At 46.4% G+C, this 18,548-nt stretch overlaps 2 protein-coding genes across 2 annotated transcripts; one reads left to right on the forward strand and one right to left on the reverse strand.

Annotated features, from left to right (window-relative positions):
* Window positions 1-1,783: 1,783 nt before the first annotated feature.
* Window positions 1,784-6,659, reverse strand: LOC100835485 (uncharacterized membrane protein At3g27390). Its single transcript, XM_003579814.4, has 8 exons — window positions 6,117-6,659; window positions 5,899-6,007; window positions 5,395-5,590; window positions 5,184-5,317; window positions 4,537-4,825; window positions 4,305-4,411; window positions 4,016-4,193; window positions 1,784-2,688 (listed from the first exon to the last, which is right to left on the reverse strand). Exons 1-8 carry the CDS (start codon window positions 6,241-6,243, stop codon window positions 2,077-2,079), a joined length of 1,752 nt encoding a protein of 583 aa, XP_003579862.1. The 5' UTR covers window positions 6,244-6,659; the 3' UTR covers window positions 1,784-2,076.
* Window positions 6,660-15,796: 9,137 nt separating this feature from the next.
* Window positions 15,797-17,127, forward strand: LOC100838560 (probable carboxylesterase 2). Its single transcript, XM_003581244.4, has one exon. It carries the CDS (start codon window positions 15,858-15,860, stop codon window positions 16,974-16,976), a length of 1,119 nt encoding a protein of 372 aa, XP_003581292.3. The 5' UTR covers window positions 15,797-15,857; the 3' UTR covers window positions 16,977-17,127.
* Window positions 17,128-18,548: the final 1,421 nt, after the last annotated feature.

An 18,548-nucleotide genomic window follows, 5' to 3' on the forward strand; every position in this document is an offset into this window, starting at 1 on the left:
CGGTGATCTTTCTTGAGCATGATCTCCAACAAGCTAAATTTTTAAAACTGCTCTTATGTGTTTTTGAGCAGCTGTCGGGGCTTAAGATTAATTTTCATAAAAGCGAATTATTTTGTTTTGGCCAAGCGAAGGAGTGTGAAGACCAGTATACTCAATTATTTGGATGCGGGGTGGGTTCTTTTCCTTTTCGTTATCTAGGAATTCCGATCCATTACCGTAAGTTGATGAATAAAGAATGGAAAGGTGTCGAGGATCGTTTTGAGAAGAAACTGAGCTGTTGGAAAGGAAAGCTTTTGTCTAGTGGTGGCCGTCTTACGCTTATTACTTCGGTCTTAACTAGTTTGCCTATGTTTATGATGTCCTTCTTTGAAATTCCAAAAGGGGTCGTTAAAAGATTGGATTTCTATCGTTCGAGATTCTTTTGGCAATGCGATGAACAAAAAAGAAAATACAGATTGGCTAAGTGGGATATCCTATGCCGGCCTCGTGATCAAGGAGGTTTGGGGATTGAGAATTTCGAGATTAAAAATATTTGTTTGCTTCGTAAGTGGCTATTTAAGATTCTTTCGGGTGAGGGGTTGTGGGTGGAGTTATTGCGGAATAAATATCTCTACGCAAGCTCTTTGTCCCAAGTTCGAATGAGGGCTTATGATTCTCCCTTTTGGAAGGGATTACTGCGGATTCGTCAGTTTTTCTTTCCTCATATTTCTTTTTCGGTTAATTGTGGAGCCGATGTTTGTTTTTGGGAAGACACATGGATTGGTGACTCTCCTCTTAGACGGCAGTTTCCATCTCTTTATAGGATTGCTCTTAACCATAAGGCTTCGGTTGCTGAAGTGTTGGGGGCGGATCGTCCTAATATTGCATTTCGTAGAGCAATTGTTGGGGATTGTCTGGTGACTTGGTTGGAGTTGTGTCATAAGCTCGAGTCTGTAAATCTTGTGGATCAAGCAGATTCTTTTACCTGAAGACTGAATTCTTCTGGGTCATATTCGGTGAAGTCGTTGTACAATTCGCTTATTGATAATGATTGCCAATTTCGACATAAGGTTATTTGGAAACTTAAAGTTCCTCTTAAAATAATTTTTTTTGCTTGGTACTTATGTGAGGGGGTGGTGCTTACTAAGGATAATTTGGCGAAAAGGAATTGGGGTGGTAGGAAGAAGTGTGTTTTCTATGATCAAAATGAGACCATTCAACATCTTTTTTTTCAGTGTCCGATGGCGCGTTTGGTGTGGCGAACCGTCTTTGTGACATTTAATTTACCACCGCCATCTTGTGTTACTAATATGTTTGGGCGGTGGCTTAGGGGTGTTTTAAAATTTTTTGCCTCGCTCATCCTTGTAGGGACTTGTGCGATATGTTGGTCTATATGCAATTACAGAAATGGTTTGGTTTTTCATAACTTGAGAGTGGCTAACTTCTTGCAGGTCGTTCTTCGGACGTCCCATTGGCTCCGTATGTGGTCCCTACTGTTTCGGACGGATGCTCAGGAATGTATGGATTCTGGGTGCAATCGTTTGGAGATGGTCGCATGGGAGTTATTCAGCCGGTTTGGATGGCGCACAGGTCTTAAGCTGGAAGGATTTTGATGTTTTCCTTTCACTCTGTGTAATTTTTCTTTGATAACCGGCTACTTGTACTTTGGATGTTTTTGGATGTTGGATGATTTTAATAATATATGGCTGTGTGCATCGATTGATGCAGAGGCCGGAGATATTCCTCATTTTCGGAAAAAAAAAGAGTTAATAAAGAAGACCGTATGCTGTAAAAAAGAACAGGGTTAAACAATACAAGAACTAACGAACCAATTACTTCTGGCTTCTGCATATACAGAACTCCGTAAAAGAAGTATACACAAAAATTTACAGCACCATGGAAGACTCATGTCTGAAATCCCGGTCATCTCACAGTATGTGCATTGGATCGACCTGAACCCCATTTTTCACAACAGCTATACAAAATTACAGAAGCTCCCAAGACTTGAAACAGAGACGCACAGACAAAAACGGCGTGCGGTATCTACTGAAGAAAAATATGCAACAAAAGAGTAGGACTATCTCTGATCCTCCTAACTCATACATCGAGGCGTGTTATCTCGAAGGAGATCGACTGGGCTGAATCGGATGAGCCGAAGGACCCTTCCCGCTCCACGGAGTATGCCACGAGCAGCTTCACCACGTGCCTGTATCTCCTCCTGTACGTGGGGAACTTTGACATGCTCCTCACGATCCCGACCATCCTTCTACTGATTGCCTGAATCTGTGCTGTCCTTACAGGATCTTTGGGGATTTCGGCACCATTATCCCACGCATTTGCGCTTGCAAAATTACCAACGAAAAGAGTCGATTTCTCCAAGAACCTCACCTCCTCCTCCCGCATTTTCAGCACCTGTATTTGGTCTTTCAGCACTAGCACAGGGTGGAAGAACCAATCTAGCAACAGGTCTTGGGGCCGGTTCTGTTGATCGACCTCCACGCCGTTGCCTAGTAGTAGCCCTCCAGAACCAGCCTTGATTGATTGGAGGACGGTGCACAGCAGAGCATAGGAAGGTAGGCCCAGGTCTATTGTGTCATTGTTACCGTCCTTTGTTCTTAACCACTCGGTCAGATCAACGGTTGTTATGACGTTTAGATTTAGAAGATCCCTGCCCCTCAGCTCACATGACTTCATGATGTTTTCCCATATCTGAAATCAAGGAGCTATATATTAGAAACTCAGGTAGATAATCAAAATGAAGCACCAAGTACGCTGGGATGTGGATTGTAACATCTATATCCATTGCTCCAAATTGGTGGCACCGTCTATACATTCTGAAACATAAACATGATGTACAAAATCTGGCATTATCCTTGAAATCCATTGCCTTGCACTTAAAGCAGGGTAGCCTTGAAATCCTTGTAATTCTATCTCTTCTCTTTCTTCCATATGCCTCTTGTGACATGCAAGTAAACTTTATGTTCAGACTGCAGAGTCATCTATCTACTACATTTATGTTAAAAGAAAGTTTCCACATTTTTTAGATGGAAGACATTTATTTAATAAAGTCCAAGTGACCAAATACCGAGTTACTGGGAGACCAGCTTCTACATTCTCTCTTCACTTTAAGAGGCTAAATAATTCCAACATTAGGGAGACCAATGACCAATGCCGCTTATTTTGGTCAGTACATATTGTATAGTAACACATACAGGTCTATTTTCAGAGATAAGCCGACGTGATATCATAATATTCAGAAACCTATATGCTCCCCTTGTTAAATGTATATTTAAATACTACCATAAAAAGGCAACTAAACTGGACAATCAGACTCAGGTATCCTTTTTTTAGATGGACTCAGGTATCCTTGGAAGCTTATAAAACAACAGGTGAAGGTTATGTTAGGGTTATGTCTTTTAAAGGCAAAGGAAAGACAAAGTTCTCATTTGAAAATAATCAAAGTATATATTCTAATAGTGTCCCCTGCCAGGTCAGTTGCTTCCATACAGTCATGTAAGTTCAAAGGCCAACATTGCTTCTATTATGTGATTCCTTTCACTGACTGAATGACACATGAAAACATTGCCTCATTTAAAGCGAGTTCACCAATTCTAAGGCATCATAGATTCAGAAATTACAGGGTGCAACTATTCTTTCTGTTATGGATTCTATTGTATTTACACCATTTCCTAAATTAGAACTATCTCACCTAACATAAGAGATCATGAACCCAACAGCAAAACATTGCATTTATCGCATCACTTCACATTTATCACAGAATGTATGCAGGCATGAAAATGTATAGCCAGGGAATAGGGAGCATGGATTGAATTGAAGTTTATGCGTTGCCTTATCTTTCCGGACATGGAAAAACATTGATGGTACTGCAAACAATGAATGCACATATTACTAAGTCCCGGTATCTTCAAGAAATTTTGCTCAAAGTGGGGACTGGATATAGTGGTGTGTCTTGGTCCTTTTTGTGCAAAAAATAGGACAGAGAATGTTAAGACTTTAACATAGGTGATAAACGGACCTGGACCATTTTGACCTCTTGTATGGCCTCCCTGACTGACCGCGCTGGAACCAACGCTGGAACCAGCATTGCCGGTGCTTCACCGGAAGCAGCAGGATGCTCACCTCCCTTGACAGAAACAGTTGCTCGGAGAGAGAACTCCGCAGAATCGGGTAATTTTCTCTTCCGATAGGAAGGCCTGGTGGAAGAAAATTTACATTGTGAGGAATGAAGTACTAAGTAGAATATGACATGACAGAGTACATCAAAAGAGTTTTCAGCATCAAAGGAAGCAGTGGAAGCACTTTACTTTGGAAGAACTGTCCCTTCGCGAAGGTAAAGCCAGTCGTTCGTGTACTCATCAAACTCCGCGACCATGGTCACCACATAGGAAATCCCCCTCCGGAACGACTTCTCCTGTGATGCGACACGCAATGATCTCAAGCACGTCAGACAAATATCTTCCCCCCATAGTGAAGGACATATATGGGCAAGAAATGGCAAATGCACAATACAGTAACAAGATGGCAAGATGGGGCAACCTGGTAGACGATGACTGCACCGTAGAGCCCGACAAAGATGCTGGAGACGACGGCCATGAGGACGCTCCCCACGACCACGAGGGGCCAGAAGAGGATGGCAAGGCCCGCGATGGGCACGCAGACGGTCTCGAGGAACGGGCCCTCACGGCTGATGAGGTCGTGCAGCAGCCTCTGCCAGCCCTTGAAGAGCATGTAGGGGCTCTTCACCAGCGCTATCACCGTGTACAGCGGTATGTCCACGGCCAGCCCCAGGAGGCCGACGGCTATACATGACGGCACATCCAACAGCCTGCACAAATTAAACCACGAAACATCTTCAGTTCAGCTTTTATTTTTCTCGTTCAGAAAGAAAAATACTACTGTACTACTAATTTGATTGCGATGTTAATATTGAAGCAACTGTAATGTAATGTGCAGTGGTCATGATATGATAGCGCGATCGTCCAGAACCAGACAGATGTATTGACAGTCCAAAATGACGTGCTGCCAGAACAGAGTTTTTCTATGAGAAACGTGTGTGCCAGATAAGCACGTCCTTCTCGTGGGGATGCCATCCTTGTCACACGGATTAAACCATGGCAGCATATATAATCATTCCTAAACAGCTTTAGACAGGCAATCTAGTAGGGTCTCAAAACGAGAAATACCTTATGGAGTGGGGCTGCCGGTTGTGGGAGCACTGGCGGAACTCCTTGAGGTAAACCGGGTAGGAATGGAAGCAAATGTCCGCGAAGTCCCTCACCACCGTGCAGCTGCCCTTGATCGTCCCCCACGTCCCGTCCTGCAAAACACGAACGAATCAGAGACATTCCCAACATTGACGCCTCGTCGTCGTCTGTGACTCTGTTTTTGCCTTACCACAATGCCATGGACAAACTTCTTGGCGTCGCTCTCCTGCCGGAACGCCTCGAAGGTGGAGATCCACGGGGTGAAGAAGCCGTAGCCGAGAGCCACCAGCGCGCTCCCAAAGATGCCCAGGCCCAGCCAGAGCCCCAGCAGCACCGGCAGCGCGATGAGCCCCGCCAGCTTCAGGCCCGCGTTGATGCGGTCCGTCCTGGATTCAGAATGCAGGGGAAATTCGGAACAGTGATCAATGGGGGCAATTTTTGCTCGCGCGGATCATTTTGTAATTTGACGCGACACAAATTGGAAAATTGACCGCAGAATTGGACTGTGAAGACCATGGGGAAAGCAAAGTCAAGACTTGGCCCTGAACATTCAGGCGGAGGGTTTACTGAATGTTCTGTTCACAGCACACGCACAAACAAACAAAAAAACCAAATAGAATGGAGCATTTACTTGGCTTAAGCATGAACACAAGAAGATTAGAAGAACAAAAGGACGAATTTCTTCGTGGCTTACTTGATGAGCGAGTAGATGGTCCACCAAACGTGCGCCGGGAAGAGGACGAGTATCACTCCGACGTTGCCCAGTATCATCAGCGCCGCGGCAACCGGGCCGACCACCATCGCTGCACAGCCATTTCCCCAAACCAAGAAAGTAAGCACACCGAGAACTCGGGACGATAAACCTCACGGGCGAGCCGAGACGCGATTAAAAAGGAAGAAAGAAATACATGCCTTTGATGCCACCGAGGAAGAAGGCGGCGCAGAAGGAGAAGACCACGTACGCGACGCGCAGCGAGTTCTGCATCGACGCCATGGCCTCCGCGTAGTTGTCCGCCACCCACGCCTTCACCGTGCCCATCGATCGGCCGTCGCCGCCGCCGCCGAGGGTCGCCCCGCCGCGGCCCAGTACTGGCCCGCCCACGCCGCGGGTCAAGAACAGCGAACTGGACCTGTGACCCCCGCAAGAATCAAGAACAGCTGCCGGGACGGGAACTTTCTGCTGCTTTTGCAGGGCGGACGGAGAGCACAAGGCCAGAGGACAGAGCAAGAAAAGAAGCAAAGAAAGCGCTCGTCCTTGCTTTCGCGGGGGAATCTGCGACCAGTGCCGGCGAGACAGAAAACTCGGCAGCGGCTTGCGTGACAAGCCGTATGGGGGAAGAAAAGTGCTTATAACTTAGGTTCTTGATCGGCTGGCTGGCTGGGTTGGGTCAAGACGGCGGCTGCGTTCTTGTTCGCGCTCGCGGGTCGTGATGTCGCCAGGAGAAAGAAGACGGGAGAAGGGGACGGGGAGAAGTTTCGGGGTTTGCATTTTTTTTTTTTCAAATTTGTATATTCATTTATTTTTGCATAACTGCCGGGCCGAGACGAAGCAAGCAGCCTTTCGTTTTGTTCCTTGTCTGGGTAGTTTCGATTGGTGCGCGCACAGTGACGTGCTGACTTACCGGCGTTATGGTCAAAGTTAACGGCCAGGATGACATCTGTTCTTGCCCGTGGCAGTGTTTAACCGATGAGGCCCCGTTTGGTTCAGGGTTAACTAGGATGGTTAACTTTAATCTGGATAGATTAGCTTAACTCTACTTTATGTTTGACTTGTAGCCCGATTAATCTAGAATATTTTTTGAGGAACACATTACAAACGCAGACGCAAACAACACGCACGTACTGGAATAATCCAGAGAAATGTGACACCCATATGTCAAGTTTAGGATTTGAACCTGAATGGACTGGTTCCACCACAAGGAACCATGCCACCTGAGTTAGGTTCAGTTCACCAATTAATCCAGAATATTGTTTGGCTGATATGCAAATTTTGGTTTTTAACTGGCTCTTCTTATTTAAATTTGCTAATGCCAAGGAATGATAAAGGTTGAAGAAAAGATCCAACTCATAAAAAAAAGTTAGAAGAAAAGAAAAATAATTCTTCTAAAAATTTAATGGTGTATAATGGTGAATATATGTATAGGCTACATTTGGACTTGGATTACGGGACAGGTTAGGTGTTGGAGTCGAACACTTGCAACCTGCACCTGACATATAAACCATGGGTAGCCACAATAGACTAGACGGGGCTAATAGATTAGACACGAGATTGGAAGGGGACGATCTATGTGAAGTTCCCATGAAGGATTAATATCTTGAGATAATGATTATAATATAAGGATTCAACATATGGTTTCATGATAATGTTATGTTGAGCTCATGAGCTGAGTCATGGTTAACCAAGTCATGGAGCAAATAATCGAGTGAAGAATCCATTTGGTGTCTCAAGATTTTGTAATAGAGAATAAAGAAGACCAAAGTGATATTCATGGTGAATCCCATGTATGGTCGTGAGAGTGCATTTGGTGATTAAGTCTTGAAGTAATGAAGGTTAAGTGAAGAGTTCATTATTGGCTTCAAGATATCATAAAGATGGAAAGTGAAGCAAATACGAAGGTTGACCGAAATGAAGTGCAAAGAGTGGATTCAAGTTATTGGTCAACACACAAGCATAAATGATGTACCGCGTGTGATCTAGTGGTATGGTAAGCATGTGTCAACTGCGCTTTGTGAACTAACCCATAAACTATGTATTTGGTATATCTATATGTGGGTTAGGTGAAACTCATGGGTTTGGATCAAAAAGGAAGATTTCATATAACCCATGAGAGATGACATCAAGTGGTGATGATTCATGAAGGTTGAGAAGAGCAAGTTCAAGAAAAGCACCTCGAGGATTATATGCATGAAGCATATGGTAAGCAATCATATATTGAACTTGTGGACTAACCCATACTATGTATATGTTACTTGGTTGAGGGTTAGGTCATACATATGTGAGAGCTTTGAAGGAACAACCTTTTATAGCTCATATGAAGACGGTCATCAAGGTTGAATTGTGCAAGTTTAAGATGAGCATACAAAGAGAGTACATGCTTGAACCTTGCCGTCTATTTGGTGGTAATGTACATGTGAATATTTGCTTAAAGTAATGATCTCCCACATTGGAGTATGGGGGCGCAAATTGACAATCTTCACCAAGTGACCGTAATCAAAAGAAGTATTCCAACGTGAGACAAACATGAACATCAACATCAACCTAAAGTGGATTGCTCAAGGCAAAGGTATATTCTAGCTAGGTTTTTCTAGTTTTACCGGTCTCAAGGAGTTTGGTGAGAGACCGGTTTATAGGTTCGATAGCCATTCTATCAAGAGGGGCTTTCGGACGATAACTTGAACACGTCGTGCGTAGAGTGCTCAAACCTTTGCATATTTTGCATCATCTCTTTTGGTTGATCTTCTTTGAATTTCCGTGTGAGTTTGTAGAGCTCGTTGTCTTCTTCGAAACGAGACCAAGTTCATCGAAATCAGAGTTCTTATGCAAAAATTATTGCCGTTTTTGTGTGAGTGGTTCTGCAGCCTTTTGTAGGCCGGAACTTCCAGGCAAACCTCCGGGTGAGTCCAGTAGCGTTTTTCCTGTTCGATTTTTTGGTCCAGATTTCGTTCGGACCCTCCGGGCTGTGGAATCTGGCCCCAACGGGCAGATTCGGGGGAACCCCTATATAAGCCCTTCCCCAACAGGAAGGTAAGCTCCTAGACCCGAAAAATCCCCATTCCTTTGAGCTTTTTCCACCTCCCCCAAGCCCCAAATCCCCCATCAAATTGAAGGAAGTTTGTAGATCTATCTGGAGGGATCATTTGTTGATCTTCTCCTTTGTTCCTCCTCTCCAATTTCTCCATTCCATTTGTTGATTTGGGTGAGATTTGGGAGAGAGTGATTTGAGCATTTCTTGTGTTCTTTCTTTGCATTTGATGCATTGGTTTGAGCTCTCCACCTTGATTAGTTCGAGTGAGGCCGTGAGCTTGTTACTCTTGGAGGTTCTCCTCCTAGACGGCTTAGTGGTTGTTGCCCCGATGACCTCTTCGCGAAGATTGTGAAGAGGACCGAAGTTCTCCTTTGTGGTGCTTTGTGAAGTGGTTGTGAAGCTTGCCATCTCCGGAGTGGAGGAAGAAGCTACCCATCTTAGTGATTGAGCTCCTACTTTGGTGTGGGAGGCTCAAGGAGTTGGGTGTGGCCTTTCACGGCTATTCGGGTTACCTCTTGTGGTGCCCGCACCTCTCCAATGGTGATTAGCTTCTTCGCAAGTGAGCATCGGGATAAATCATCGTCTCCGCGTGCCTCGGGTATTCCTAAACCGAGTTCATTCAATTGTGCTTAAATTTGTGATAGCCATCATGCTTGAAGTCATATATTATTTTATATGTGCTTTGTGCTATCTTATATATCTTGTGCTAGGTTGTTGTTTAATTTTGGTGCTCATCTTGTTATAGCTTAAATTGTTGGTGCACTATAGTTGAGCCTAGCATATTTAAGATTTGTGCTTGAAAATATCCGACTAGTTTAATTCCGCATTTAGGATATATAGAATCAAATCCGTAAAAGTTTTAAAACGCCTATTCACCCCCCCCCCTCTAGGCGACATCGAGGTCTTTTCAGGTTACCGGACTGCGTGACGTGGTGATCATGATGTGTCTGGTGGCCTCACCGGGTTTGGTGCTGACTGTACTATGTTGATTAGTACATGGGGAGGAGAGTCTCTTAATTATGCACCAGGGATGTAGGCGTTGATGATGAATCTCGTTAACAAGCTTTGTCTTCCATCTAGTTTTTGCAATGACCTAATCGTTTATATTCCTAGCAAGTGGTATCAGAGCGAGGTTGCAGATTGGATCATGGTATTGGTTGATGTAGACAAAGGCGATGAGTTGTTGTTCTAAAGGAAAGGCAGACTTATGTCTGAGCACAGTGAAGTGAGGGCATGAAGTGGAACGGGCGGATGACGCCCACTTGGCCTTAGGCGACGATATGCCCGTAGTGGGGGTGTCCCCTCCCCACGCTAAACGTTACTTGTCGTTGCCTAGAACATCAGCAACAAGCAGGCTATCACATGATGTGATCAAAAGCAGCAAATCTGATGGGAAAACACCCTCGGTTCATTGCCGTGCAAGTCGGTTGGATAATCTAAATGACTAGAACTCCCTAAACCGTAGAATCCGTATGCCGCGGAAGTAGGAATATTGACACCAAAAATAATATCGTAAGAAAAAACACAACCATACTCTACATTGGAATTGAGTATGTGAATCCAAGTGTTTATCACCGTGATGGTGTATAAAACGGAAACACAAATAGCTGGTGCAGTTTCTTGAGACAAAGAAGAGATGATCTTCTCCGATCTTTGTGCATGGATTCCTATACTCTCTCCGTCCATTAATAAGTACACCTAGGGCGTCTCTAACAGGAGGTACTAAGCAGGTACTAGTCCTACTCGGAGGAGAGATACCAGTCACTTGCAGAAGTAACAGCTTGTGCACAGATATCAAGAATAAATAGAACTCAACATGTTGGTTCATTGGGTAAGAGAAGAGAATAAAAAAACAAAAGAGGAGAGAGATGAATATTAGTACCAGCTTGCTATTGAAGATGACCTTATACACACTGATTTCGGTACGTGAGTTTGAACTACAATCGAAAATAGGTCCTCGACAAATCCAGGTATAGGTTTAAATAAATTGAAAAGGTTCCAGCTATGTGGCACAAGTCCACTTTTCGATCCATATGGCCAATCACTCCTTCGTTACGTGCGCATACGGCTATGAGATCGAATTATGTAGCTCTGATACTTAGCTCCAGTGCTCAATGGAACCGACTACGTTTCCACTTTGATAAAAGCCTCTGCTTCACCGGCTCTCAAATAGTTTCACGAAATATTACTGCGTTATTTTAGACATCCATAGTCTGTTATCCAATCATACTTCCACGGATATATCTAAAGCCCGCGTCACCGGATCGCTTCCTTTTACCGACTTCTTTGTACCTTCTTCTTCTCGCATGCAATGATGCCAATTGGCTACGTAGCCAATTATGCCCGGTTCCTTGCGAACCACACGCTGACTTAATTAGCAGCCACTTCGTTTGGACTAATGCATTTGTTTTGTTTAGCCACAGCGGTTACTGTCAGTACTATGTGGAGCTGCAGCCAGAGATCGATTGGTTGAGCCGGTGACGGCGTCAACTGATCTGAGCCGTTATGTCATCGGTCCGTACGTCCTGCCGCGCGCCCCCACATCCTTGGAGAGTCCGGGGTCTCGTCGCTGCTGCTATACTAGCTATTGGCTGCTTTCCTTTTTGCTTTCTGCCTCGCACGCTTCCTTGTTCGCTTCGATCTCTCTGTGCTGTCTGCATCGTTCATCGTCTCAGGCTCGGGCTCCCCCGGCCAGGCAGAGAGGGGTGCCCTACAAGGCTACAACAAGGCGCCATGGCAGCTTACAGCTACGGAACCGCACAAAGCTGACGCGTGTCATGCCTTGGTATCGACAATTGGTGAAATTGCATTGCAGCTCATTCGGGCGCAGATATCGAGACAAATCGCCGGGTTGAAAGGACGAGATTTGCCGTGTGGGCTTGGGTAATTAGCAGCGCGCTGGTTGTGGTTGGGGACGGAATAGAATCATCCAAAGATGATTAACGACCATTTAGGGAAAAATAATAATGATCACATTGCAGCCCCAATGGTGTTACCCTGCGCTCTGTCTGTCGTCAGGTCATCCTTTTTGCTGAGAACATTTATTATTTTCGTGTGACGGCGGCATTTCCTCCAATAAGTCAAAGAACATGTTGGAAGTTTTTGAGTTCTAGAAGAGGAAGATTGCAATTTGAAGATAACCGCAAAAAATAAATTGTTCCAGATAAACCAAGCAGCCGGCAACCTCAAGTCATCAACATAAATGATTATAGAAAAGAATGTCAATGCGCTTAAAAGGCAACCAAATGATACTCGCGCCTTACTGAATTTTCTCCGTCTCCTTCTGTCACAACCCACGGGTCACGTCTCCATGTGTCAGAGAAGTTTCTTGGGAAACAACCCAAACAGCGTAGCGTGTGCTCGGAGCTAGAAACTTGAGACGGGACGACGATCGATTTTTAAGGCTGTTAGAGCCGCAGCCTGCCTCCAGCCGCTGACTCTGCCGAGGAAAAATTCTTTGATACGACTTGTCTTTGCGTTTTGGTTGACGCGCGTTACGGGAGTCAGACCCCATGGAAGAAACGTACAATAGGTGGCTTACGAGACACGCTAGCTTGCCGCGCACTCCAGGTTCAGGGGCTTTGCAGAGACGAGATTTGATGGGTCGAATTTGGTTCTAGTAGCGCGGAGATCGGCCATGAGATTTGCAGCAGGTCAGGAACGGTCACGTACTCACCGACTCACGTCCGTTTCGTTGCCTATCCTGTGCAGAAGAACCCGGCGAGGCAGGGAGGAAGGAAGTGTCGTGTCTTGGGTTGTATACCAAACCAGGTGTTCGTTGCGTAACGGCAGGGCGGAAAAGACTTGCAAGTCCATGTACCACTGTCATCGTAATAAAGATCTTCCAAAATTAACAACAAAGATGGATCCATCCGCAGGCCGATTTATGAACCTTTCGCCATCGGGCGAAAGAACTCAATTCGCAAGAACGCTTCCCCTGGCGACTAGGATGACTACGGATAACACTACGACACAAAAATCGATGATGCACAACATTTGCGGAGTTGGTCATAGACGCACACCGGCATACTCCATCCATTAACAAATAAGTACCGTATACTTTTACGTTTTGTTCTGAGTCAAACTTTTCTAAATTTGACCGACTTTTAAAAGAAAAAAAGTAGCAACATATGACATCAAATCGAAATATTATGAAACTACATTTCAAAACAAATCTAATGATACTAATTTATTGTCATACATTTTTTAAAAAGTTCGGTCAAACTTTATTATTTTTTGACTTAACACAAAGCCTAGAAGTACAATTATTTATGAACGGAGGGAGTAGCGAATTAGTAGGAAATTAGCTATTGCCATCCCAAATAAGTATGTAAGGTGGAGTACGTTGACATAATGACGAGAACATCTGATCCCTATCAGTTAGTGACGAGACTCTGAATGACTGAAACAGAAAGCAGCTTGGGAGAATGAACAGACCATGTCAGCTTGGGACACATCTGGTACACCAACGCGTAACCAAAACAGACAGGACATAAAAATGGAATCGTCAGGGTTTGAGAGAGCAGGGAGTACGTAGGGACAGAGTTAACTAGTGATCCGTGGACAGACTGCTACCAGGATAGAGACGGGCTGCCAAACCCCGTTCTATCAGAGCCATCGCTGCTAGCTGCCTACCTGCTGATTACGGAGGAGAATTGCTTGCGATGCTAGCCTAGGGGTGGTGCTCCTCCTAATTAACCGGACTCACATGCTTTCCTTGGGAGTTAGGACAAATCGTTTTTTTCTTTTTTGAGCGGGAGTTAGGACAACTCTTCGTACAGCAGGAGACTGAGGAGATCCTGGCTTGGAAAACAAGAGTCAAGATGCAGAAACACAACACGAAACATAGGGTTCTGCCGCAGCAGGGAGGAGAAGATGGGAGGGGCCGCACGGTACTACGGTAGAGAAAGTGCCATGATTTTGGGGCGCAGGTGTAGGGCGGGGAACAGGAGGTTCTAGCCCGGACCTGGGGCGCTTTTGGGGCGCCATGGGTGACCCTATCTTTTGCCCTTTTCTCCCATGTTGCCTTTGCGCATGTCCACATCGTCTCGCTGGAATTGTGCCATGGAGTGGCCATTCCATAGAGTCGATCTATATAAAATGTCGCGCCAGTGCATGCGTTGACAGCAATGACAAGAAGTCATTCTTGCCATGCCGGTGCAAGATATTAGACATGCACACACAGACGTAAAAGATCGGATTTCCCTTCCGGAAAGACAGTGATATATTGTTGGCCACTCACACGATTCCCTCTAAAGAAGCATATGCATTCTTATTTTTTACGAAGACAGCTTGGCCCATGATTTCTTAAACCAGCACTCTAAGGGTTCAATAGTAAAAAGGAAAAGCCAACAACCAAACAAAAACAACTACAGTACATCATACCTAGCAATTCCAACAGAGAACATCCTTCTCAGGGACTAAAAAAGAGAACGGAGCCAGGCTCAAAACAACAGCAGCCAGAAGTTCCTAGTGATCAATTTTCTCCATCTCCACACCAAACAAAAGTGCATACATACAGAGCCATTCACTATCATAAATATTTTCTTTTAAGGTATGGCTATACCTTGATTTTTAAGAAAAAATAAGTTAAATCTCAGTCGACGCACTAGAGTCGTTGGATTAAAATTCAAACCCACTTTCCCATCTCCCCCAGCACATCGACTTATTTCTAACTAATGAGTCGACTTCTTTATACCAAAACCAATATTTTGATGCAAGCAGATAAAGCAGAGTGCAGAGCCAGTGAATCCTGGAAAGTGCAGCAATGTCCGGATGATGCCTTTGCTGAAAGATACAGGCGATTGAATTATCGTAGGGGAGTGACCTCGCTGTACAAAATGGGTCCGCCTTCCTTTTTCCTCACAGCCTCACAGGCAAGGCGGCTAGCTATGCATGATGAATGGATGAGATGCGTTGGTAATTTCCTTCTGACACAGCTAGACAGAAAAGGGTTCAGACTTCAGAGGACTCTCTCTGTCTTTGTCGCAAGGAAATTTACGTGTCACACGTATAAGACGTAACGTGAAGATGTAAAAGTCGTTTGGTACGAAGAGCTGAATGCGTGTACGTACGTGCCAAGTCAAATGAATGCTAATGTATCCACGTCCGTTTCCTGTTTTTAATTGCTTCTAGACGCAGTCAGCGCCGTGGAAAAGAATCGATCGAGGGAAGTGCTTCTATGCAAGAAAGGTACTCCGTATTGGACAGGTTTCTCGACGTACTACGTGGTCTTTAGTCTTTAACACTTCAGATTCTGCGCGCGCATTCTTTGCTACCACGAGCATTCTCGTGTCTCGATCACTCTGCAAGCGTTTCTCCCACGTGTGGATGGTTTTCGCACTGGACGGCCCGCGGCAATTGATTGCGAGAGCGTTGGGTAGCTGGAAAACAACTGTGGCAAGTCAAATAGAGCCCAAAATGAAAGAGACGCTTAACACAAGATTGCTTCGTGTCCATCTTCATTTCGTGACAGTTCGTCAAAAAAAAATCCTCAGTTTTGTGGCCCATGGGCTGAGATTGTTCCGTCGTCACTGAAATCAGAGCATAGATTCGATGAACCCGGCCCATGAAGACGATCGATTGGATGAGGAGATGCGGATTTATCGCTTGGATCATTTTCTTGTCATGCTGGCCTTCCAAGCTCCAACGGCCGGCCCACAAGGCCACAACCTCACGTCCACATCCATGGTCATTTTTTTAAAAGAAAAAAAATTGCGGGGAGACCATTGTCAATTTTCGAATCAAGAGGTAGCGAGTAGCGACCCTCCAGCCCGGACGCGGGCACGTATATACGGGCTCAAGCCATGATCCGTGCACGCGAAAGCCACTGAAACACACCGGCCGGCTACCACAACCACAAAACTCGTGTCACTCCTACTCCTACCCAACCTGAAGAAAAGTGACAATGTTCGTGACTCAACTAAACACCAACGTACGGTCCCGCACAAGCTTCTCTGCTCTGCCACTCCCCACGCATCATCACAAGGTACAAATACGGCGAAACTATCGCAAAGCCCCACGATGCAAGCAGCTGCTGCACGCCCGCGCACCGAATAGCAGCAGCAGACGATCGACCACAACAATGTCGTCCGGCGCCGGCGACGACGAGGTCGTGCTGCACGACTTCTCCCCGCTGCTCCTGGTCTACAAGAGCGGCCGCCTCGAGCGGCCCCTGGCCATGCCGCCCGTCCCGCCGGGCCACGACGCGTCCACGGGCGTCCTGTCCAGGGACGTCTCGCTCTCCCCTTCCTCCTTCGCGCGCCTCTACCTCCCGCCCTGTGCCGGCGCCACCGCGGGCGGCAAGAAGCTCCCGATCCTCGTGTACTTCCACGGCGGCGGGTACGTGATCGGGTCGGCCGCGTCGGGCGCGTACCACCGCTGCCTCAACGACCTCGCCGCGGCGTGCCCCGCCGTGGCCGTCTCCGTCGACTACCGCCTGGCCCCGGAGCACCCGCTCCCGGCCGCCTACGACGACTCCGTCGCGGCGCTCACCTGGGTGCTCTCCGCGGCCGATCCATGGCTCGCGGACCACGGCGACCCCGCCCGACTCTTCCTCGCGGGCGACAGCGCCGGGGGAAACATCTGCCACCACCTCGCCATGCACCGGGACTTCACCTCAAAGCTTATCAAGGGCATCGTCCTGATCCACCCGTGGTTCTGGGGCAAGGAGCCGATCGCGGGCGAGGAGGCCCGGCAGCGGGACGAGAAGGGGCTGTGGGAGTTCGTGTGCCCCGGCGCGGCGGACGGCGCGGACGACCCGCGGATGAACCCGACGGCGCCGGGCGCGCCGGGGCTGGAGACGCTGGCGTGCGAGAAGGTGCTGGTGTGCGTGGCCGAAGGGGACTTCCTCCGGTGGCGCGGGAGGGCGTACGCGGAGGCGGCGGCGCGGGCGAGGGGGCCTGACAGGGCCGTGGAGCTGTTCGAGTCCGAGGGCGTCGGCCACGTGTTCTACCTGTACGAGCCCGCGGCGGAGAAGGCCGCCGAGCTGCTCGGGAAGATCGCGGCGTTCGTCAGAGCGGAGTGATCAATCCGTGGAGACGAGTAATAAAACGATGATTCGAAAAGCGTTGGCTCTCCAGCGCAAAAAAAAAAAAAAGCGTTGGCTCTGTCTTTTGTCGTTTGAGGTTTGATTAAGAAAGGGACGAACGAGATTTGAACAACGTTTTTAGCTGAAAGTCGCTGGTTGCCAGGAATGCACCTCATCGCGCCACTCCCAACTCTGCCAAGCCCCACGAGCAGCTTTCGAAGTACTCCACTCGTGGAATGCGGCGTTACGATGCAACCATTGGTACAGTACATTTTTTTTTTGAGGTAGGCCGCCGATTGGTACAGTACATGAGCACGGGACAAATAGGCTTGCCGCGGTCCGGTCCAGGTGAAGATAAACGGGCCAGTCGTCCTGAGGCCTACGGAGTACAACCAAAACAAATAACACACTGTGCCACGCCAAATCAGACAAATGGGCCTCTAGCGTACCATGCTGAAACCGGAAGATGTCAAGAAACGAGAAAAATGCAAGTTGCAAGTAGCAACAATTTGGTGACCGCGACAGAGATCAATTAATTGGTGAGAGGATTCCAGATTGCCACGGCGTCGCACCGGCCGTGGGCCATCCATCGTGCAGGCAGCAGGCTAGTACTCCACCTCGCACTGAATCTGAGAAGATATTCTGCCTGCCTGCTGCCCTGACTCGAAGCAATGGTATCACCTCACAAAAAGGTACTTGTCCAGGACTCATGCGTGGAGAAGCTGTACAGGCAAGCACGTTAGCCAGACCGGAAACTTCGGAGCCCTAAATTTGATACCCATCTAACTGGACATCATGTCACACCCGACTCGATATGAGAGTAAAGTCCTGCCGCTCCTCGATGGGCCGCGTTAATGGCGTCTCGTTTTGCCACGCCGAGTCAACTAGTCCCTCTATATCATTTGTGAATATATTTACATAATATCTGTAAATATTGATATTTTTTTCTATGAAGCTTAGTCAGACTTCAAAGAGGTTTGACAATCAACGAAAGTTATACGTTCTACATTTTGCAACGGCAGGTAGCAGATGGTTAGATTACCGTTTGTGCACGAGTTGGTGCCTGCATGGTCAACCATCCAAAGTTTTCACACAATTCGACCACGATTAAGCATGAACTGGTTGTGTCTGCATGACTGCGTATATGTTAGTACATCCGAGTAACCATGGGTCTATATCTAGTAAGTAGATTCTACACCCTCTTTTCCTAAACTTTTATAAGTTTATAGAAAAACGTATTAAGTTACTAACAACTACAATGTCAAATATGTATAATATAAAAATATATCATGATTGATTTAATAAAACTAATTTGATGTGTAGGTGTTAGTAATATTTTTATATAAATTTGGTCATAGTTTAAATTTTTGACTTAGGATAAAATTAGGGCTTCTATATTTAGAAAAGGACGGAGTATATCTTAATCAACATTCAGATGAGACGAGTAACAATAGATCGACATCTCGTAGATAGGTCTTATATCCTTGTTATGAGATTTGTGTGTTCTGGACGGTGGACACAATGACATGTAGAATAAAATCTCTTAGTTCCATCTCCGTCTTGGTAGTC

Source organism: Brachypodium distachyon, chromosome 5 (genome assembly GCF_000005505.3).
Source record: "Brachypodium distachyon strain Bd21 chromosome 5, Brachypodium_distachyon_v3.0, whole genome shotgun sequence".
Taxonomy (NCBI): Eukaryota; Viridiplantae; Streptophyta; class Magnoliopsida; order Poales; family Poaceae; genus Brachypodium; species Brachypodium distachyon.